General features: G+C 42.3%; 1 protein-coding gene across 1 annotated transcript; it reads left to right on the top strand.

Annotated features, from left to right (window-relative positions):
• Nucleotides 1-28: 28 nt before the first annotated feature.
• CETN2 (centrin 2) lies at nt 29-6,450 on the top strand. Its single transcript, XM_075835983.1, has 5 exons — nt 29-137; nt 1,073-1,231; nt 1,710-1,838; nt 3,180-3,317; nt 6,003-6,450. The coding sequence occupies exons 1-5, from the start codon at nt 135-137 to the stop codon at nt 6,090-6,092; spliced, it is 519 nt and encodes a 172-aa protein (XP_075692098.1). The 5' UTR covers nt 29-134; the 3' UTR covers nt 6,093-6,450.
• Nucleotides 6,451-23,785: the final 17,335 nt, after the last annotated feature.

Raw genomic sequence — 23,785 nt, 5'->3', positions numbered from 1 at the left:
GAATGAGTAGACCCATTTACTGAGCGTTGATTGGTTGTATTGCTGTATCTCTAGTAAACGATTGGAACAGGCGGTTGGGCCGTGTAGAGGTGTGTAGTAGGAGAGATCCCTGGTTCTGTAGTACTACAGCCGATATGGTGAGTCGTAATAACAATCGGTTACAGGTTATGACTATACCATAGCCTAGTGCTGACACATTATAGATCGTGTACTGCTCAGGTATGCTGGGGCTGTATATACTATAAATACAGACTGTACATATATCCATACATGTATGGCAAGTGTGTAACTTATAGGTGGTGGCTCATGAAGAAAAATATTTTTAAAGATTACCAAATTTTTGAATGTTTCGACCATTTGCAAATCAGATCGCGATTCATCGGCCATGTCTAGTCTGTCTTATATGTTGTTTGCAGTCTTCTTTAGGATGATGGATATCCTTCTTATTGTGATTGGCTAGTCACACCTTTTAAAGAGGGAAAAATTGTCTGGGTTGTTAGTGATTGCGTGAAAACGACAATAATAAATCTGATACTAATTCCAATCCATAGTTGAGGCAATTTCGCCGTTCTGCGGCAAAGAAAGTTGTATACGAAAGACCCATTGTGTCCACATTCTGATCCATGACATAACAATCCTCTATATAGACACATAGCACTGGATTTACCAAAACTGGCACAAGTGAAAGATAAGCAGTTGCCCGTGGCAACCAACCAAGTTCCTACTTTCAGGGCGACTTGATTGATCGCTATCGGGAACTGCTCCACTTCTACTGAATGCTCCACTTTTGTGAATGGGGTGGAGATGTGAGTATAATAAAATAAAATAAAAAAAAACAGAAAGCGATCTGCTCAGTGTTCAGATCTTGTGAAATTTCACATTATATTGCTGTCCCGCGCTGGAAACAAGTGCTGGATTATCAGAAACGCTGGAGTAAAGGAATTTCACTGTAAATATTTTTCAGCTGTCTCTATTGACGTCTTTTTTTTCTCTCTTTTATTCAGTTTTATAACTTTTTTTTAACAAGGTTTGAGCAATTACCAAATTCTTCTTTTTCATCTGCTGCTTTTAGGCATCTAACTACAAGAAACCATCACTAGGAGGAGCAACGCAGAGGAAGAAGACCTCTCCAAAGCCTGAACTTACCAAGGAGCAGCAGCAGGAGATCAGAGAAGCCTTCGATCTTTTTGATACAGATGGAAGTGGAACTATAGATGTAAAGGAGCTGAAGGTGACAATATTATTATACATATATACAGAACTTGCCTACAGCTGGCAATGGCATTTTAAAGAACCCTGTCACCAGGCTCAGATTATGGCATCTCTGCGACGTCAGATGCCATTGCTCTCACTGGTTCAAAGTACGCTGTGATAATACGTCATAGAGATTCCCTAATCTAAATGTTACAAGACCTGGTGACAGATTCCTTAAAAGATCCCAATTTCTAAAACAGCCCAGTGTGCGCCATTGTCCTACTAAGTGGGGGTAAAGGTATGTGCTTTATGGATTTAAAATGCAACATTTTGGGAAAAAAATAAATAAATAAATATATATATATATATATATATATATATATATATATATATATCCCACCAGGTGTGAAAGTTGGCTCTTTTATCTGCTAGTATTTGTATTATATTTATGCTTTTTATAACTGCTTATTTAAATTGCACGTTACATATTTGATAACTTTTTTAAACTTTTGCAGGTTGCCATGCGAGCCCTGGGGTTTGAACCCAAGAAAGAGGAAATCAAGAAGATGATTGCAGATATTGATAAAGAGGGAACGGGAAAAATCAGCTTCAGTGACTTCCTTTCAGCTATGACACAGAAGATGGTAAATGCATGGAAGGACCCTATGGATCTTACATAAAAAACATTCCTTGTAATGATGATACGCAGGGACGGAATTGGCATTTCTGGGGCCCCAAGCAAAGTTTTGTCTGGGAGCCCTAATCAAAGAATTTTGTTTATAGTTGCCCCCACAAAATAGCAATGCCCTGTTTGTGCCACCCACACAGTAGTGATACCCTGCTTGAGCCCCACACACTGTACTGATGCCCCCTTTATCCTTAGTGCTTCCCCACACATAAATAGTGTCCCTTAACATAATAAAACTATTACTTACCTAGCCCTATTTTAAAAGCCTAGTCTTTAGACCTCTTCCAGCCTGTGCAGTTGGCGGCTCGGCACAGGCTGGCGTGATTACATAATTGTGCCAGTCTGTGTCGAGGTCCGGGGGTCAGTAAATGAATAGTGGAGCAGGGAGCTAACCGCTGCCTGCTCCACCATTATATGTAATTGTATCTGCAATATGTACAATGTTAAAGGGGTATTCCGCTTTCAGCAAATAAATGTTATTCTTTGTATAATGAAATGTTAAACAATTTTCCAATATGCTGTTGTAATTATTCCTTGCGGTTTTCAAGATCTTTGATTGCTGTCATTCAATTTAATCAATAATTGTTTGCTCGCAGGGGATACAAATCTATCCTGGTCATGTGATGACCACTCAAGTGCTCAGCTTGTTACCAGACAGAGCGCTGATAACTATACAGTAACCAGTCCCGCACCTGTGTACAAGGGTTGTATGTTTGGTGCCAGAAGTGGGATCGGGTGTCGTCATTCCTTTGTGAAGGCTTCTCAGTTTTCTTCCGATAGGATCCAATTCTATTCTTGTCGCAACATAAACAACACATTTACTATTCATATGGCTCTGTGTGAATGAAGTCTAATCGCGGGTCCACATGTACCGGAATTGTTGCGGATTTTACCTGTTGGTTTGCACAGGTAAGATCTGCAGTGGATTACAGTGCCTGGACCTTTTGCTTTTCGGTAAAGTTTTTAAAATCTGCAACATGTCAATTTCTGTTGCAGATTTTCACTGTAGATTTCACTCCTTTTAATGTAACAAACGTGAAATCCCCTGTCAATCTGCCGCGTGTGGATCTACCCTAAAAGCCACACCATTTAGAATGTCATACTTTTATGTAACTGCATATCCATGCCTGGCCAGTTCTGCATTATCTGTATACAGTAATAATACAATATAAAAAACAATCTCCAGTTTTTGATACATAGAACGGTTTTCTTACTATTTTATTATTGCATTCCCGTTTTTTTTCTTATAGATTTAAATAAATCATTATAGTTGCTTACAATGTATTTTTTTTTGTAGGCTGAAAAAGACTCCAAAGAGGAAATAATGAAGGCTTTCCGGTTATTTGACGACGATGAAACTGGAAAAATATCTTTTAAAAATCTGAAACGAGTAGCAAAAGAGCTTGGTGAAAACTTGACCGATGAGGAACTGCAGGTCTGTAACTGGGAACTGTTCTAATACAATATCTTACTTTTCAACCAGAATTACAATAAAACCGAATGGGGCAGGATAGACCGTGTAACCTTACATCAGGCAGTCAGAAGATGCGCCAAATTTATCACAGTGGTGCTCGCTGTATGATAAATTTGGCTCCTCATGTAGCTAGACATGTTACACACTTTTCTATTTCTTATACCGACTCTTGTTTGGCTTAGTTTGCCCCAGTTTTTTTGCGTAAAATTGTAATGCAAATTTGTCACATTTTAAGCCGCACCCCTTACTGATAGACCACACCTTCATTCTAATGAGGCCACGCCCTCTTGCCAAGCTTTTTTTTTTTTTTTTTATAAAATTGGATAAAACAGTTGACATACATTTCTTTTGTAAGGGAGTACATCTACTTATATATGGCACCACACCTAGCCTTTACGGCAGCACGCCACTGTACAGGAGGCTCCGGGCACAGGGCTCTGCCGTGTACATGAGTCCTTATCAATGTGGGGACTACTGTTTTGTCATAATTAAAGTGACAAATTGCTGTAATGTTCCTGCTGTGTGGCATTGGTCTATGGGTGCAGCAATGGACTGTGAACTGGATACTTCTCCACAGTAGTAATTGGACTCCCTGATAATATCTATTTTTCATGGTAAGTGCAATGATGATTCAAAAAGAATGGTGCAAAAGTAAAGGCCTGTAGTTAAAGTAATATCAGTAGTAAATGGCCAGGGACTGAAAATCAAAGCAAAACTGGCTTGGTGCCCATAGCAACCAATCACAGCCCAGCTTTAATTTTCAAGAGCCAAATTTTGAAATGTGCTTACACAGTGTGACATAAGGTGGCGACATCTAAGCAAGAAACCGCTTTTTGCGAGTTGGAATTTGCAAGAACGGGGTCTGGTGACAGTACAGCCAAACTTTCAGAATAAATTTGGTAAATGTGCTCCACGTGTAAACTGCATTTTGCGTTGGGTGAAGCAATTCGAAACCATTGGGTGTTTGTCATGCTGAAAGTCCGGGCTGCCCAAAGACTTCGGAAGAGACTGTGTGTTTGTGTTATGTTCTCTCGGTTATGAATACCAAGGCTATCATTTTGCACCATGCTTTTTGAATCACCCTGTATTTTAATAGGAAGGGGTTCCTCTGAACATCCGAAGTGATATAAAGGGGGTCCCTCCTAACGGTCCACGAAACTTATTTAATGCAAAACTGTATTACTACAGATCGACTGTTTCCTTCCGACAAGCTGCACTTTTGCATTATATACATTATGTGTTATCAGCTGCTGAATAGATTACAGATTTCTAGAGTCAATAGGTGTGTTCTGTTGCTCTTGTAAAGTCCATCATGATTTCATTCCAAAATAAGAGAATAAGTCAGTAGAGGGCGCTGGTGTGCAGGATATGACAAACGAGTGCGTTTTACCTTTCACATTGTAATATGACAGGACTGGAACTGAATATTTAATAAGTTATTATAACTTCATTGCAACCAACTATTATTTTTAAAGAGGTTTTCCCATAAATGTTTATCACCTACCCACAGAATAGGTGATAACTGTTAGATCGCTGTGGCCCCGCGATCACTAATATGGGGATCCCTGAGTGTCCCGTCACCCCCTCCCTCCTCACCAGCACATCCATGGAAAGCAGTTGCAGAGAGTGGCAGTGCTGGCGAGGTGGAACAGAGGACTCGGGATCCTCGTACTAGTGACCATGGAGCTCTATAGCACTAATCCTACAATCCGCCAGAGCCATTAGTCACGCAGGGCGCATCTTTGGTTTTAGTTAGTAGAGGAAACCTTTTTTTTTTTTTTTTCAATTTGTAGAGCAATTAGAGTCTCATGCACATAGCCATATTATAGCTGTGTTGTTCCGAGCTGTAATTGGGTACTCCTAGAGGTGCATTGGACCATATACCACTATATGCCTCCGATTTCACTTGGCATGCTCCATCGAATTCCGTATTATTACGATATTCACCCCTATAGCATTGCTATTTGGCAGTAAACCCCCACGGTTCCTGACACCGCCCTACAGTCTCTTGCACACTGATGTGTCATGTTCTTGGGGCTTAAGTTAAACTAATTCAAAGTAAAACCGCTCTGTCCGTCACTGGAAATCTACAACACAATTCTTGCTCCACCATTGAAACCAATAGAAGTGAGGATTATGTCATAGTCTTTGAGTGACTGAAATCTCTGTGATATGTCAGGATATGTTTTTTTTACAGTGGACAGTCTCCTATGCAGACAGTATGCCCGGTAAGGGGCATGTGGGTGTTTATAGAGGGGGCACTACTGTAAAGAGCTGGTCTCACTCTAGTGGACCTGATATGTTTGTGTATTACACGGACGGCTCTTGATGGCAATGGACGCTGTATGCTATCTCATTTCTTCCAGCTATATACTATCTCATTTCTTCCAGGTATATACTATCTCATTTCTTCCAGCTATATACTATCTCATTTCTTCCAGCTATATACTATCTCATTTCTTCCAGCTATATACTATCTCATTTCTTCCAGCTATATACTATCTCATTTCTTCCGGTTTCCCCTCAGCAATAGCAGTTGATCAAGACCCCGAAAGATCACTCATCTTCACCGGGCCTTGAAGATGTGAACTTCAGTAAAGTTTAGCTTTTCATATTGCACCTTTAATCTGCTTTTATTTTCTACAGGAGATGATTGATGAAGCTGACAGGGATGGGGACGGGGAAGTGAATGAGCAGGAGTTCCTTAGAATAATGAAGAAGACCAGCCTGTACTGAACACTACGCTGCGCACCATGCTCCTTCCTCAGTGATCGACACTCCTCATATTCTCTCCTTAAGGAACTGACAGAGATGAAACACAAGAAAGCACAACTGTCATTTACTTCTTCTTGACCCAGTTCTAGGTTATGGAGATGTCTTGAGAAACCACACAATGTCCTAACCTGGTTATTTCAGGCAGCCCTTTGTATTTACCTTGTCATTTAGAAAAGGAAAGACGTGCCTATATTGTCATCGTGGATTTGGTAATGCAGGGGAGGCCGATATATTGTATAAAATGTGTTTGGTGACATTGACCAGTTAAAGAGAACTTGATGATCATCGTCTACGTTTTATTATAAATTGTTCAACCAAATATTGAGTATAGTGTGTTATTTAGTTTTAATGTCTGTTGATATGACCAGTCTATGTATGTATGTGTGTATGTATGTATTTTTGTATGTGTGTGTGTATACATGTCATTGCTAGACGTCACCAATGTGTGTATATATACTCATACGTACATATATACATACATATACACACACACCTGAATATATGCTTTAGCTAACCTACTAAATTTCATATTTGATTTATCCCAGAATGGAAATGTATGATTGTCCATTATTATAGGGTATATAAAGAAGTCTTTACACAATTAACATTTCTGGCATTTCAATTTGTATGGTCAGAAATGTTTGATTGATGGAAGACCCCCCATTGCTCCCGAGGATTGCAGTGCCCAGTCCAGCGTTAACAGGGTACAGTTGGTTGTGCAGTCACTTTTCACTGAAGTCTTAGGCACCAGCACCCCTTGTACACAGGATTGGTGGACTACCACCAATCAGACATTTATGGCATATACTGTCCTGTACGCCATTACATTTTAATCATGGGAAACCCCTTATAAAGAGGACCTGTCACCTCTCCTGACATATTTGTTTTAGTAAATACTTGTATTCTCCCTGGAATAACAATTCTGGAGCATCTTTTCTTAGAACTCTGCGTGGTGCCATTCCTCTGCGATTCCTCCTAGAAATGTATGAAAAAATTGACATCTGGATGTTACCAGTTGGGGGTGTGTCTCTACACAGACTGACACTGTCCAATCAGTAGTGACATAGTGAGATTCTGGAGGGACACGCCTCTTTAACAAGAGTAATGGTAACACCCAGTAGTCAATTTATTCATACATTTCTAGGAGAAATAACAGAGGAACAGCACACAACAGAGTTCTAAGAAAAGGTGCTCCAGAATTGTTATTTCATGGAATATACAAAAATTTACTAAAACAGACATGTCTAGAAAGGTGACAGATCCTCTTTAATGTCCTGTGAACTTACAGGGAAGTGCATATAAAACAATCCCCTGATATACATATTATTAATATTGGTATGTAGCTGTAGTTATTAGAAGGCAGCCTGTATTCTGCTGATGTAATGTAGGGCAGTGCTGGGGAATTTGATTTCCTTGCCTCTGTCTTACCATTAGTCTTTAGTTTTAGTTTTCTTTAAGGAGTCCAAAAAAGTTCTTATTTTGTAGTATAAAAAAAAATATATTCTTGAAATGCTGTATTTTTTGCTTGATACAAGTAGTAAAGATGGGAAGTAGTCACACAGCCTGATAATGGGCCTTCTTTATTTTATTAAAATGTTTTTATTGTATAATGTGTTAAACTGAATGTCCTACTTTGAATACCATTTTGTTTGTTTAATCTACAGTATATGTTTCCAAAATACGGAATAATTTCTTAATACATATTTATAGCGGTCAGAGTTTAGTTTTTCTGATACAGGTCTCCAAATCCGCTCAAAGACAAAGATAAATGATAAAATTCTGGCTGCCTTCAACCACCACTAGGGGGAGCTTACTGCATACTGTTATACATTAAACACAGCACAGTATTCAATAAGCTACTAACTCCCTCTAGTGGTGGCTGCATGTAGCCAGAAATGTATAATTAAACTCATCACAGAAATGGAGCTATGATCGCAATAAGGTTATAATAATAAATTAATCGCTACAGAATTTTGGACCTAAAAAGTACATGATGATAAAAGGTGGAAATTCACCTTAAGGCCCTGGTCACACTGAGTTTTTTTGCAGGCAGAATTTTACCTGCCTGCACTTTCTTGCCGTGGTTTTTGGGACATTTATAAGCCACGGCCATTGAGCGCCATGGACTAAAAACGCCACGAAAAACGCTTTCTCTGCCTCCCATTGATTTCAATGCGAGGTCAGAGACGGAACCGTGGGAAGAAAGAGCATGTCGCCTTGTTTTTTACACTGATTCCGATGTGATTTCCACGTCAAAATCAGCGCCAAAAAAATCTGTGTGAACAGGGCCTTTAAGTGGACTTTTCTTAGTCCAAAGTCATAATTATTCTGTATAATTTTTTTTTTTTACTGTTTTATTTAAAAGGTTAAAGAGGCTCTGTCACCAGATTTTGCAACCCCTATCTGCTATTGCTGTAGATCGGCGCTGCAATGTAGATTACAGTAACATTTTTATTTTTTAAAAACGAGCATTTTTGGCCAAGTTATGACCATTTTCGTATTTATGCAAATGAGGTTTGCAAAAGTACAACTGGGCGTGTTGAAAAGTAAAAGTACAACTGGGCGTGTATTATGTGCGTACATCGGGGCGTGTTTACTACTTTTACTAGCTGGGCGTTGTGTATAGAAGTATCATCCACCTCTCTTCACAACGCCCAGCTTCTGGCAGTGCAGACACAGCCGTGTTCTCCAGAGATCACGCTGTGTTGTCACTCACAGGTCCTGCATCGTGTCAGACGAGCGAGAACACATCAGCACCAGAGGCTACAGATGATTCTGCAGCAGCATCGGCGTTTGCAGGTAAGTCGATGTAGCTACTTACCTGCTGATGCTGCTGCAGAATCAACTGTAGCCTCTGGTGCCGACACGATGCAGGACCTGTGAGTGACGTCACAGATCTGCACTGCCAGAAGCTGGGCGTTCTGAAGAGAAGTGGATGATACTTCTCATCAGAGCGCCCAGCTAGTAAAAGTAGTAAACACGCCCCGATGTACGCACATAATACACGCCCAGTTGTACTTTTGCAAGCCTCATTTGCATAAATACGAAAATGGTCATAACTTGGCCAAAAATGCTCGTTTTTAAAAAATAAAAACGTTACTGTAATCTACATTGCAGCGCCGATCTGCTGCAATAGCAGATAGGGGTTGCAAAATCTGGTGACAGAGCCTCTTTAAGTTTTGCAGACAACAAAACACTGTTGAATGTATGTTCTAGTTTTTAGCTTTATGATTTTTTTGTACTAAAGCCTCTGTATGTGAGTGTTTGTCTTCAGATGTTGTGATATATATTTGTTTCATGTTTCGTATTCATGTATACTGCCAAAATGGTGAAAATCTATTGAGCACATTCACTACGTTCTGGAAAAGTCAACCATAAAAGTGTTTTATATATTTATATTTGATTTTATTCTGAATTGCCTTCTGTGCTGAATAAATGTACAATATCATCTATCTGTCACGTGTTGTCATTACATTTATGTTGTTAAGGTGGTTTCCTCATTAAAACCATATTTATATGACTTCCGTGGGCGGGGCATCGAGTATGGCCGCTTTTACCTAAGGCTCCATGAGGGCTCCATTGCATCGGCTGCCATCTGTGATCAACGAAGCGCCTCAAGCCAGAGGTAGCAGCACCGTGGTAGGCAGAAGAGCCTGTGAGTTCCTGGAGCTCTCATTTTCATTCCCCCCGGAAGAACTGTGCTTGGAGAGCAAGAAGCGTCCAGACAAGCGGCAGCCATCTTGCCGCTGACTGGGCCGCGACCTCTCAGATGGGGAAGTTATCCTGGATCTCCTGTGCTGGGGAAACGGAGGGACTGATCGGAGGTACACAGCCCCTACATACGAATCCCGGGGCCCAACATTGGCACTTCCTCATGCTAGGAGGTTGGATCGTCGGCGGGCCGTGGCGGCCATATTGTGGCTGGCAGAGACTGTAGAGCCTCTTGTGAAGGAGGCGGACCCATAGCACAGGCCTCCTCGCTATCCCGGGTTTACACCGGATCGTAACTGGACTAGTCACCGGCCGGAACTGGTGGGAGCCGGAAATAGTGGGAGACCAGGCCAGTCGGAAGGGGAATCAGCAGTCGGCCATCTTGGGGCCTAATAATAGGACACGGAGGATAGGTGAGAGCACAGGAGAGGGAGCTGGAAGAAGTTGTCACCCTGTACTTCAACAGACTGGACTGGCTGTTTATTGGCATTACCCTCTCATCTGTTGGGGTACTCAGGCCCAAAGTGACATGGTCTAACTGACTACTGGAAGGTGCACTAGAGGACGAAACCACTCCGGGCAGATAAGTTTACAATTTAAGTGCACATTTATCTCGACAATAAATTGACCCTCGCATGCATATTGGTGCAGAAGCTGCACAACTTTAAGTGAACAAATAGTAATTTTATTGCACAACAACTCCTGTGAGAGCTGGAAGGGAAGGTTGAGCCGCATTACTTCCTATTGAATTCTATTTCTTACACATCGGCGACATCTGTTGGCCTTGCCACGACAGTACAGCCTGCTTTATTTCAAGTTCTTTCTATTCTGCATGCGGCCGAGCATATCTCCGTTACAACTCTACGAACGGAGGAGGACTGTGCCACATACTTGTGATTTCATGGCTGTCGAGAGCGGCCAAGCTCACCTTATGCAGTTAATCTAATACAACATGAATGAACCTCCCTATTGATCTGCTTTACATAAGGGATCGTCATTACTCTCCCTGCCAGGGTCATGGACAGATATTTGAGAAAAGGATAATCTCAATGTCCTCCACGACTACATCATCACTCTCCTAATTCTACACGGGGAGGACCCACACCAACACCTACCATGACGAGATCGGCCGCCAAACAGGGTAAGAAGGACAAACAACTGCCTGGACACTCGCCGGGCCCTATACAACCCGCAGAGGCAGCCCAATGCTCGCAAGAATTGCTTACAGATGGGGACGTTACTCCACCAAATATGTCACCAAGCTATGATCCACCAATGTCTCCTCACATAGAGGACCTGTGGGCTGCCTCAGTGGCAGAGGAGTTGTCTCGCCTGTTGCTGTCATTATTTGATAAGAGGTTTGATGTATTGCATGCATCGATCAACTTCGCTCTGGCTCTCGTAACTACGAATGGCCAAAAGATCACAGATCTGGAGAACAAAGTTGCCACAATATTGGTGGCCAATTTGGAGCAATTGGCGGCTTTGCAAAGAGACACTATAACGACTCTGCAAAACCAAATAGAGCATCTCGAGAATCGAGACAGGAGGAGTAATCTAAGATTTATCGGCATTCCAGAGGCTATCGTGGGAGGTGAGCTTCTGGTGGTTCTCACCTCAGATTTATCGAAGGCCTTGGGACTCACACTGCCACCTGACATCCTGTCAATAGAACAAGCCCATAGAATCGGTCCTCCCAGACGTCAACGGGAGGGTGATGGAAGACCAAGAGCGGTCATTGCCAAGTATATAAATTGGGCCACGAAAGAGAAATTGAAATTCAAGCATACAGAAATCAGAGGTCGCTACGGGTACGAGACTTTTGAATACGCATCATTCAGGATTTCTCTTAGATGGTGGCGCAGAAGCGCAGAGCCTTCACCCCGATTTGTCGATACCTTCATGAAAATTATATAAGGTTTCAGCTTTTGTACCCAGCCAAGTTGCGGGTTCAGTATCAAGGCAGACAAGTTCTATTTGAAGATCCCTTGGCCACAAGACGACATTTCCGCATCAGGAATGACGACCCCCAGGATGATCTTCCCCAGGGAGGATGACTTAGTTCATAACTTCTTCAGTCTTGTTGGGAGAATAGGATGGACTTGTCCTCACACTCTCGATTTCATAGAAAAGGTTACGCATCATTGAGACTGATGTTGTTTAGACCTGTTTTTATGTCTAAAAGATTTTTGTTTGATAGTTTACTATTACTGTTATTATCTCTCTCGCTTTCTTTGCAATGTTCTAGTCGTGGCTCTCAGGTCTCTCCGGATAATGGCATCAGATGTGTTGTTTGCTCTCCGTCGCCCGCTGGGACAATTGGAGGCAACATCACACCAATTATTGCCAGAATTTTACACCAACTACACCAGGCTAGATATTGACGCCAATCCACAACACAACAGAAGTTCAATGTGATATCCTGGAACTAAGTGGGTCTAAACACCCCTGTAAAGCGGAAAAAAATAGTCACACAACATAAACGTTTCAATCCTGACATAATATTTCTCCAGGAAACCCACTGGAAGAAGAAGAAAGATAGGGCCACGCTCAAAGCTCCTGGGATAGATAGCTGGTACACGGCTAGTTAATCCTCAAAGTCTAGAGGGGTGGCCATATTATTTAGACGGGGGCTCCAATATTCTGTTGAGGAAGTGGCTGACGAGAAAGGGAAATACTTACTTTTGAAGGTTAGCATGGGGGGGGTAACACCTATTCTCTCCTAAATCTATATGCTCCTAATTCTCAAAATACTAAATTCTTCTCTCGTTTGGGGGCCTGGTTGTTGAAATGACTGGATTCATGTCTAATAATGGGGGCGATTATAACACTAACTTATGCCCTATGGTGGATCGTTCATCACATAGTCAATCGATGACACCCGCCTTGAGGGATCTTTTACACCAAATGAACACACTATCCCTTTATGATCCGAGGCGCACCATTCATTCTACATTTTGGGAATATACTTGTCATTCCTCTGCACACGATAGTTTCTCGAGCACAGATTATTTTCTACTCTCCCTAAATCTATTTCAATTTACTGTCCCTAGCGAAATTCATGCCATAACAGTATCGGATCATGCCCCTGTGACAATCACTAACAGGTCTAGCACCCTCACGGAGAACTAGATTTTGGAAATTACCAACATATTTATATCAGTCAGATAACTTCAAAGACTAATTGGACAAATTACATAGATGATAATATAGTTCACCTTGATGATGTTCCCTTGCTCTGGGCCACTTCTAAAGCAGTCCTTTGTGGACACATTATAAACTACGTTAGCTTGAAACGCCTACAAACTGCAGCCAAATTTGCCTCGTTGCAATCTTCATTGTTGCAGCATCAAAGATGGGTTTCCAGACGTGGCTGTGCTAAGGCAAAGGAACGGTACATCAAAGTCATTGGTCTCATGCAGGTCTTTATAGATAGCCAAGCTGTTTCGTTGACGAGGCGGGGTCAAAACAAATTTTACAGAGAGGGGAATAGACCAGGAAAATTATCTCGCTTAACGAATCCTCGCTCTAAGCACAGGCCGATGACCTCCCTCCGGGACACAGCTACACCAAGTCCGAGGAAATATGTGGGCTGCTACATGCTTACTACGAGGATTTGTACAGGGCGGCCTAAACGGATTTAAACACTATATATTCCTTCTTGAAATCATTAAGCCTTCCTGGTCTGTAGGATGAACAGGTAGCTGTTTTGGATTCACATATTACGGAGGAGGAGGTCAGGAGGGTTGTCACATCATCCGTGAATGGCAAAACGCCAGGACCGGATAGTTTAGGTAATGAATACTACAAACTTTGACATAATTTCTACTCTTACTTCCTTATACAATGAGGTGTATGTAAATAATGCCCAGGTGGATTTTTTTCTGGATTGTAGGACAATTTTACTCCCTGAACTAGACAAGGATAGCACTTTGCTGTATTCGACATTATGCATCCCTCACAGGGGTGCTTTGTGAAACACAATCAAGCCACCAAAAACATTAGGGATGCCATTGCTGCCACCATAACAGTAGAGGAATTTGAACAACCCCCTATGATGCTCCTAAGTTTGGAAGCGGAGAAGTCCTTTGATAAGGTTTCCTGGCCGTTCTTGCATACTACCTTACAATGGAGGCGCTTTGGCCTCGGCTTTAGGACCTTTCTTCACTACATACAGTCAGACGCACAAACGCGACTCACAGTGAACGGCCAGAACACTGATACTTTTGACATCTTCAGAGGCACTCGTCAGGGCTGCCCCCGATTACCCCTACTCTTTAACCTCTCCCTTGACCCCCTATTATACCACTTGCAGCTTTCGCAGATGATGTTTTATTGATGATGAGAGATCCCAAGGAGACGCTCGATAGGGTTCTTCGAGATATACGAGATCTGGGTAGCATGTCGGGATATTACATTAACCATGACAAGACAGAGGCTCTGCTGTTGAGGGGTTCCAGTAAACCGTCTTGGGCCTCCCACCTTCCATTCCAATGGCGTGTCGACTCTCCCAAATATTTGGGAGTCTCCTTCACAAAATTTCCACGGAACTTATACAATATCAATGTTAAATCTTACATACTAGGGTTAGAGAAAACTCTAGCGTATTGGAGACATTTACCTTTGTCTTATGTGGGGAGATCTCACTTGATTAAAATGGTTGAGTTTCCGAGACCTCTATACCTTTTCCACTCTCTACCTGTTTACCTACGGCGTTAGGACGAAAAACATATCAATTATTTGTACCGCTCTTTTATATGGAAGGGGGGACGCCCACAGATTCCATTCCATATCCTTCAACAACCTCAACTTAATTGGGGTCTCAATTTCCCCAAAATTCGGGCTTATAATATCGTGGTGAAGTTGAGGATGGCGTTAGATTGACTGCATACTACCGCACAATTCACTAACCCACACAGGGATGGGACATATAGCTCATTTGTTTCACTGCCCAACTTGTTACACCTCCCATTTCACAAAATACCGGACGCATGTAAAAATAATCCATTATTAATGGCGACGTGGCGGGCATGGTAGAAGATGAGATCGCTCAGATCCCTTCATTCTCACTACTCATTGTTCCTAACATTGACATGTAAACCAGGCATTCAATCCGGCATGGCACACGCACACTTCTTTCAATGGCAAAAGGGAGGATTTGTGAACATTGGCCATCTCATAGAGATGGACACAGAGTATTCTTTCTTTTAATGATCTCAAAAATAAATACCCGCAGATAACTTTCACACTGTTTGCGTACCTGCAGGCCCGTAGTTATTGAAACCGTATACTTCCACACCTGCCTCCCCTGGAGTGGAATCCAGCTTTCCGTACCTTCCTGACCTGTTCTAATAGTGATAGGGGTTATACTTCTAGAAAGTATAAATTCATACACTGCCCCCTAGATTACCGAGAAACCGAGGCGGCCATGACTAAATGGCTGTCAGACCTCCCACGCTACTTTCTGCCCTGGAACGCAGCATTAAGTATATCCCCTCTAGTCGTTATACTGAAATGACGTTACAGATCTACCACAGGGCGTACATTTCGCCAGTTTGGGGGTTTAAAATGACGATATTTCCCAATGCTAACTGCTTTAGATGTGGGGAGGGTTCGGCAGATATATTTCACTGCCTCTGGAGTTGTTAAAGAGACACTGCAGTTATTTACTGCTCATAAAACATCTTGTAATGTTGGTGCACACGGCATTATCTCCTGTTGAGATGAGTCCTCTTTTGGGGCAGCAAACTTAGGGTACATAGCTGTATATGTATTGGAACTATCTGAGCTTTCTATGGCAAAGGTCCATTTCATTATCACCAGCTCGTATACTGCCAGAGTCGGGTTTTATACCAGGGCCAATATCCACTTGTGTAGCGAATTTGCCTAATTTCTTTGTGGCATTTTTGTTAACCTTATTGGCATATCTGACAGGAGAAGATGAATATGAGGTCATATTCTTTTTTTTATTTTAAGATTAATTGAGTCTGCCCATGGCATCCCCGTGTCATCATAGATAATGTAGATTTGACTGTAGACACCACAGGCTTTAATAACAATATATCCGGGAGGTTATCGCTGGTGAAAATCATACACAAATAGTAGACCTTAACTGTGCATAGTCGTAAATGCATGTCAGAAAGACAAAATAATGTCTCTAATAATTGCTACGTGTGCGACCTTAAGGACCTCCAACATTTGTTTGCATTTGATGCTGGTGGTCTGATGTCATTTTGTTCTCTAGATCTTGGAGTATATTACCTACAGCCTCACCATTGATGTGTATACAGTTTGTTAGCATGTGGCTATAGGCATTACCTGCATCTTCTAGCACTTTATATTTGGCCACCATTTCATATATAGCAACTACCTGATACATTTCTCATGCGGTTTGGTTATCCCTTCTGGACTCCAATACACATATGTGTCTGTATCTTGTTATTATGCATAAACATGCTCATTGTATCTATTCTTTTTTGGTCTTGCATAGGCTGACGTCTTCTCATTGTGTGACTCATCTTTTTATTCTGTCATGTCTATTTGTAATAAAATGTATATATACTTTACCATTTTGTGCCGAAGTTGATCATTTTTTTGCTTTGTAGGGTTCTCCTAGTTGTTTATTTGATCAACGCACCAAGTTACACTTGGTTATTGCTACGGATTTCTCATAGTGATACAAATACGGATTGATTTAACCCACTCACCTTTTGAAGTTACACACTGCGTCACTACTGTTTGAGTTAAATCCTTTCAGCCCTCCTTGGGTATATTTGGTTTTCTTACTGTTAAACATAGTTATTATCTGAAATCCTCATTCAGATTATAATAGGAGGACTCACGATGCTTCTTGTAAAAACAAAAAATAGAGATTAATTTAAGTCTTCAAGAAAATTGTAGTAATTACCGAAAAAGATACAGAAAAAAATATAGAGTAATTTACATAGTCTTACAAAGTTATTGCATATTGTAGCTGTCAGCGTCCATCTCTACCATCTCTATCTGTCCTATAGGTGTCATGTTTGAGGTACATAACCCCGTCGGCCTTACTGTGAATCGCTTTGGCCTGTGAGTCCCTCAAGAATGAGAGTAGTCAAGTGTTAGCTTTCCTCGTTCTACCCCTATCGGATCCGGCGGGACAGTCCCGGTTTCTCACTGCTGTCCCGCCGTCCCGGGCAGTCTGTAAATGTCCCGCTGGCCGCTGCATCAGAACAGCTGATCGCTGCTGACTGCAGCAGCGATCAGAAGAAGGCAGGAGTCTTGCGGCAGTGTTCTCACTGGGATCGATGCCGGCCCGTGAGTGGACCAGTCCAGTCACCTGACCTGTCACCTGACCTGTCATCTGACCTCACCGGTCAGGTGACTGGACTGGTTCACTCCCGGGCCGGCATCGACACCAGTGAGAACGCCGCTGCAAGGCTCCTGCCTTCTTCTGATGGTGAGTGATGGGGCTATTCACACGACCGATTTTTTGACGGCCCAGGAAACCTGGCCATCAAAAAATGGGACATGCCCTATTTTCGGCCATTTACCCGGCCGCCCGGCTCTTATTGAAGTCTATGGGGCCGGGTAATACACGGCCATCACCAGATGTGTCCCGAGTGACGGCCGTGTCTTCTGTCGCTCACCATCTCTCTCCTCCTCCTCCTCCTCCTCACAGTGAAGAGTTCATGTGAGGAGGAGGAGGGTCTTTTTATGCTCCCTGTAGGAGTCAGAATCCCCAATCTCCGGCCGGGGATTGGGGATTCCGCTACAGGAGAAGTGAGTGACTACACTGTCCATATATGGACACAGCGACGTCACTCACTTCTGAAGCGGAATCCCCGACCCTGTGGCTGGGGATTCCGCTACAGAAGAAGTGAGTGACCACACTGTCCATATATGGACACAGTGACGTAACTGACTTCTGAAGCGGAATCCCCGACCCTGTGGCCGGGGATTCCTCTCCAGGAGAAGTCAGTGACTACACTGTCCATATATGGACATTGAAGTCAGTGACTTCTCCTGGAAGGGGGGGATGGGTGCAACCTACAAGGGGCTGTGTGGCATTACCTACAGGGGGCTGGGTGGCATTACCTGCAGGGGGCTGGGTGGCATTACCTACAGGGGGCTGGGTGGCATTACCTACAGGGGGCTGGGTGGCATTACCTACAGGGGGTTGGGTGGCATTACCTACCAGGGGGGCTGTGGAATTATCTACAGAGGGCAGTGTGTGACAGCAAATTTAAATGAAATTCATCTGATTTTAAAACGGACAGCGAAAAAAACGGATGCAAAACTGGTCAAAATCGGCCATTAAAAACGGCAACACGGCCCGGAACAGAATCAGAACGGATGCAAATCGGCAGGGAAAAACGGCCTAAGACGGCCGTTTTTATCGGCCGACACTCGGACACGTGTGAATAAAGCCTACCTCTACCGCTCTCTGCTCTGGCGGCAATGTGGCACCTACAGGGGGACTGTGTGTGGCTCTATCTACAGGGGTGCTGTGTGAGGCGCTATCTACTGGGGTGCTGTGTGTAGCGCTATCTACAGGGGTGCTGTGTATGGCGCTATCTACAGGGGACTGTGTGTGGCGCTATGTACAGGGGGCTGTGTGTGGCGCTATGTACAGGGGACTGTGTGTGGAGCTATCTACAGGGGGCTGTGTGTGGCACTATCTACAGCCGGCTGTATCTGACGCTATGTACAGGGGGCTGTATCTGGCGCTATGTTTAGGGGGGCTGTGTCTGGCACTATCTACAGGGGGCCTGTGTCTGGTGCTATCTACAGGGGGCCTGTGTCTGGCGCTATCTACAGGGGGCCTGTGTCTGGCGCTATATACAGGGGGGCTGTGTGTGGCACTATCTACAGGGGGCTGTATCTGACGCTATGTACAGGGGGGCTGTGTGTGGAGCTATGTACAGCGGGCTGTGTGTGGCGCTATCTACAGGGGGCTGTGTGGGACGCTATCTACAGGGGGCTGTGCGTGGAGCTATCTATAGGGGGCTGTATCTGGAGCTATCTACAGGTGGGCTGTGTCTGGCACTATCTACAGGGGGCTGTGTCTGGTGCTATCTACAGGGGGGCTGTGTCTGGCACTATCTACAGGGGGGCTGTGTGTGGAGCTATCTACAGGGGAGCTGTGTGTGGAGCTATCTACAGGGGGGCTATATCTGGCGCTATGTACAGGGGGGCTGTGTGTGGAGCAATCTACAGGGGGCTCTGGTGGATGATTTTTCCATTGACTGGTAGCAGAGTTACACAACTGGAAAAAAAAATCCACATCATGTAACTCAATTGAAAAGTCATCCACCACAGGGTCTCCCTCTTAATTTTCATTGTTCTCAGCCTTTTGGTTTGTCCTGCAGCTGCTGCCGCCGTGATGAGCAAATGTTATACCCAAGATAGGAAAAGTAACATAAAGACGATATAACCGGATCCATAATATCTGTGATATCCAGACAGTCTAGAGATCCGCAGTGAGAATGTGCGCGCGTTATTTGCAGAAGGATCTGGCTGTGATTTGATGTGTTTATGCGGGATATTGGGCGTGGCTTAAAATGTCCCTCTTTTCCGAATTCAAAAGTTGGGAGGTATGGGTATATGCATGGTCAACTGGGAAGGTCAGCAAAGTGTGTAAATTGAATGTATTTATTAAAGTATAACTAAACGTTCAACAAACTTCTGACAAGTCATAGTGACATGTCAGAAGTTTTGATCGGTGGGGGTTCGAGTGCTGAGACCCCCAGGATCACTAATCCGAAGAGGCAGAAGCGCTCGTGTAAGCGCTGAGCTGCTTAGTTTCTGATTGGCTTTTCTCGGAAAGCCAATTTAGCGGTGTACGGGCCCATAGACTTTCTAGTGAGTCCGTACAAAGTTACATCAGCTTCCGAGAAAAGCCAACCAGAAAAAAAGCCAACCAAAAACAAAGCCTCTCAGCGCTCACCCAAGCGCTTCTGCTGCTTCGTTTTAGCAATCAGTGGGGGTCTCAATGCTCAGACCCCCACCTATCAAAACTTCTGACGTCACTATGACATGTCAGAAGTTTGTTGAAAGTTTACTTACACTTTAACCGGTTCCCGACCGCTGGCTGTGTATTTACGGCCAGCGGTCAGGGTCCTTAAAACCCGCACCATACACTATTTACGGCGCAGGTTTTAGCTTTCTGTCCGAGTGATCGGGCAGCTGAATGTCGAGTCTCTCGCAGTCAGTGACAGCCGGAGTCCCTGAGGAGAAGATAGAAGCAGCTTTCGCTGCTTTTGTCTTCTCTTATCACTTCTAAACGGCGCTCAATGAGCGCTGTGTATATGAATAGAGGCAGTGGCAGCTGATCGCCGGGTACCGTTAGCGGCAGGCTGCTGCTGGATCTTAACTGACCCAGCACAGCCCTATTAGTGACAATAGTCACTATAAGACGGCTGATTTCCCCTGTAACTGGGGCTGCTGTGCAGCCCCAGTTACGGTGGAAAAACATGGTGTAAAAGAAGAAAGAAAAAATAAATAAAGTCCCCCAAAGGTCTTTTCTGACCTTTGAGGGACAGACCATAATAATAAAAAATAAAAGTAAAATAAAGTGCAAAAAATGTAATAATAAATACACATAAAATACCCACCCTAAAAAAAAACGTTCCCCCCACCAATCATTGTCGTAACGCTAGCCCTGAGTCAATTCCCCTAAAATAGACATGTAATACATTAAAATTTATGGTAGACAATGACAATTACAAGTAAAAGATCTATTTTAGGGTAAAACTATGTTATTACCAGAAAAAAAATAGCTAAAATGTAGAAAAGCTTATTTTTTTACTATTAAGCCTAAAAATTCTAAAATAGCAAAAAGGATGTGTATAAAAATGATAACAAGAAGAAACCTGCATTGCCTACGGAAAAAACAATGCAAAAATCACATCACTAGCCCAGCAAATAAAAAGGTCATAGCCGTTTAACTAACGAGTGCTAAAAAGGGCTAAATGGTGTCTGGTCCTGAACCGGTTAAATCTAATTTATATTAATATTGTAACACATCATATTTAACATATTTTTACATCAGTCAAAGCCCTCAAAATATACAGATTTATCAACCGACAATGGTCATTGGGTCTTCATCTTTCTTTTCTTCTTCGTTAACATGTTATTAATGTCCATTGATATACAGGGTGGGCCATTTATATGGATACACCTAAATAAAATGGGAATGGTTGGTGATATTAACTTCCTGTTTGTGGCACATTAGTATATGGGAGGGGGGAAACTTTTCAAGCTGGGTGTTGACCGTGGCGGCCATTTTGAAGTCGGCCATTTTGTATCCAACTTTAGTTTTTTCAATGGGAAGAGGGTCATGTGACATCAAACTTATCGAGAATTTCACAAGAAAAACAATGGTGTGCTCGGTTTTAACGTTACTTTATTCTTTCACGAGTTATTTACAAGTTTCTGACCACTTATAAAATGTGTTCAAAGTGCTGCCCATTGTGTTGGATTGTCAATGCAACCCTCTTCTCCCACTCTTCACACACTGATAGCAACACCGCAGAAGAAATGCCTCCCGATTTGACCCCCTTAGACTTTTATCTTTGGGGTCATCTGAAGGCAATTGTGTATGCTGTGAAGATACGAGATGTGCAGCAACTGAAACTACGGATACTGGAAGCCTGTGCTAGCATTTCTTCTGCGGTGTTGCTATCAGTGTGTGAAGAGTGGGAGAAGAGGGTTGCATTGACAATCCAACACAATGGGCAGCACTTTGAACACATTTTATAAGTGGTCAGAAACTTGTAAATAACTCATGAAAGAATAAAGTAACGTCAAAACCAAGCACACCATTGTTTTTCTTGTGAAATTCTCGATAAGTTTGATGTGTCACATGACCCTCTTCCCATTGAAAAAATAAAAATTGGATACAAAATGGCCGACTTCAAAATGGCCGCTATGGTCAACACCCAGCTTGAAAAGTTTCCCCCCTCCCATATACTAATGTGCCACAAACAGGAAGTTAATATCACCAACCATTCCCATTTTATTTAGGTGTATCCATATAAATGGCCCACCCTGTAGTAAATGTCCATATATGAATTGCAGTAGATTTATGATGTTTATCAATGAAATGGTAAACTGTGATTGGATACACATAAAAACATAATGTAGGCATCTTCCTCTCATCTCATTGTCTGGTTCCGTTGTAGAATTAGTACTTTTGTGGTTGAGTTGTTCACAATAAGATAACTTTTGGAGACTTGTTAGCATAAATACAATCCTTAGATTGTAGATTCCCTTAATATTAAAGTTGATTAAGATACAAAGTTATTGAAAAGAAAGTTCATATATTAAGACATAAATATTAAATCTAAGTCCACTTGTAAACATATCAATTTATATTGTCATCCATGCAGCCATGCACATCCTTTTCTATGCACAGGCTTGGAAAAACATTGACATTTATGTTGATCAATGAGGTTGTGCAGCCCTTCAAGTTGGTTTCCATTGTTGATTTTTCAGCCTGATATCAAAGTTCATATTTTAATGATGTTCATATAAATGCAAAGTCCATACATTAGAAATATACAGTATATAACAAAAAAAAACTCACTTTTGTAAGTAAACGTAGAAGTAATGCATATTTATTTATATATAGTGTATTAGGTAGTCTTAGCATTCGCAATGTTTTGTGTTGCATTTTGTATATGGTAGTGGTGACTGCCTCCATTATTGGTTTGCACTCCTTCCATTTGCCCAAGGGTGATTTTAATTAGAGTAAAGCTGGTTCCTATCTTCCCAGAGTATATTCCCAGAACAGAGGTGTATTTTCAGGTTAGGGATCCACTTGAAAGAGGTTGCCTGGCAGGTGGGCTCACACAATTTGATCAAAATGTGCGCTAAGAACCTCACTATTGTAAGTAAATCTAGCAGTTATTTATATATAGTGTATTAGGTAGTCTTAGCGTTCGCAGAGTGCTGTTCAAGGTTTTTTTTCTTTACATATATATATATATATATATATATATATATATATATATATATATGTATATAAATATATGTACTGTATATATATATATATCCCACTTCTCAACTCTGGACATCCATTTCCTGTGTACAGATTTGGACTTGGAAAAGTCATCTTGAGCGCTTGTTACTCTGGAACAGCTGTGGTGTAACACATCCTTACTTGAGTAGTCTGTAAGTTATGTCCTTAATGCACCTCCTGGATCAGTATACTATCCGCAAAAAACACTGAAGAAAACAACGCTTGTGTGCATGAGCCTTTGTGCTCACTAATCAAAACTTTCATTGAATTGGCAGGTTAATAATTTTTGCCTGGAATTTTGAAGATCATAAAATTTATAATAAGGCTTCGTTCACATCTGCGTGAGGAGTCCGTCCATGTATTCCGTTGAAGCTTTCCGTCAGGGGAACCCATTAACTGAATCCAAACTGAAACAAACGGAAACCATTGGTTTCCGTTTGCATGACCATTGTTTTCAATGGTGACAGATCCGGTGCAAATGGCTTCCGTTTGTCACCGTTGTTTAAGGGTTTCGTTGTTTTGACGGAATCAATACCGTAGTCGACTGCGCTATTCATTAAACAACGATGACAAACTGAAACTATTGGCACCAGATCCGTCATCATTGAAATCAATGATGATGCAAATGGAAACCTATGGTTTCCGTTTGTGTTGGTTTGGATTCCGTTCATGGGTTCCCCTGACGGAAAACTCAGACGGAACCCATGGACGGACTCCTCACGCAGATGTGAACGAAGCCTTATTATACATTTTTTGAATGAAGCCTAACACAGTCCAATAAACATCATATAAACATTTTCAAGCTTCAGTAATGATTGTCTGATGCAAATTAAATGTAATAAACAAAACCCTTTGAAACAGCATACGTACACAGATATATATATTTTTTTACTATTAAGTTGTTTACACATTTTGTTTGTATATGGAGTCTGCTTGACTA

Source organism: Rhinoderma darwinii, chromosome 8 (genome assembly GCF_050947455.1).
Source record: "Rhinoderma darwinii isolate aRhiDar2 chromosome 8, aRhiDar2.hap1, whole genome shotgun sequence".
Lineage (NCBI taxonomy): Eukaryota > Metazoa > Chordata > Amphibia > Anura > Rhinodermatidae > Rhinoderma > Rhinoderma darwinii.
This window is presented reverse-complemented; position numbering and strand designations above follow the sequence as displayed.

Bases quoted from the DNA above. Each gene is read 5' to 3' on its own strand.
- CETN2 (XM_075835983.1), top strand. The intron at 1,232-1,709 runs GTGACAATATTA...AAACTTTTGCAG, and splicing joins TAGATGTAAAGGAGCTGAAG to GTTGCCATGCGAGCCCTGGG. The intron at 1,839-3,179 runs GTAAATGCATGG...TTTTTTTTGTAG, and splicing joins CAGCTATGACACAGAAGATG to GCTGAAAAAGACTCCAAAGA.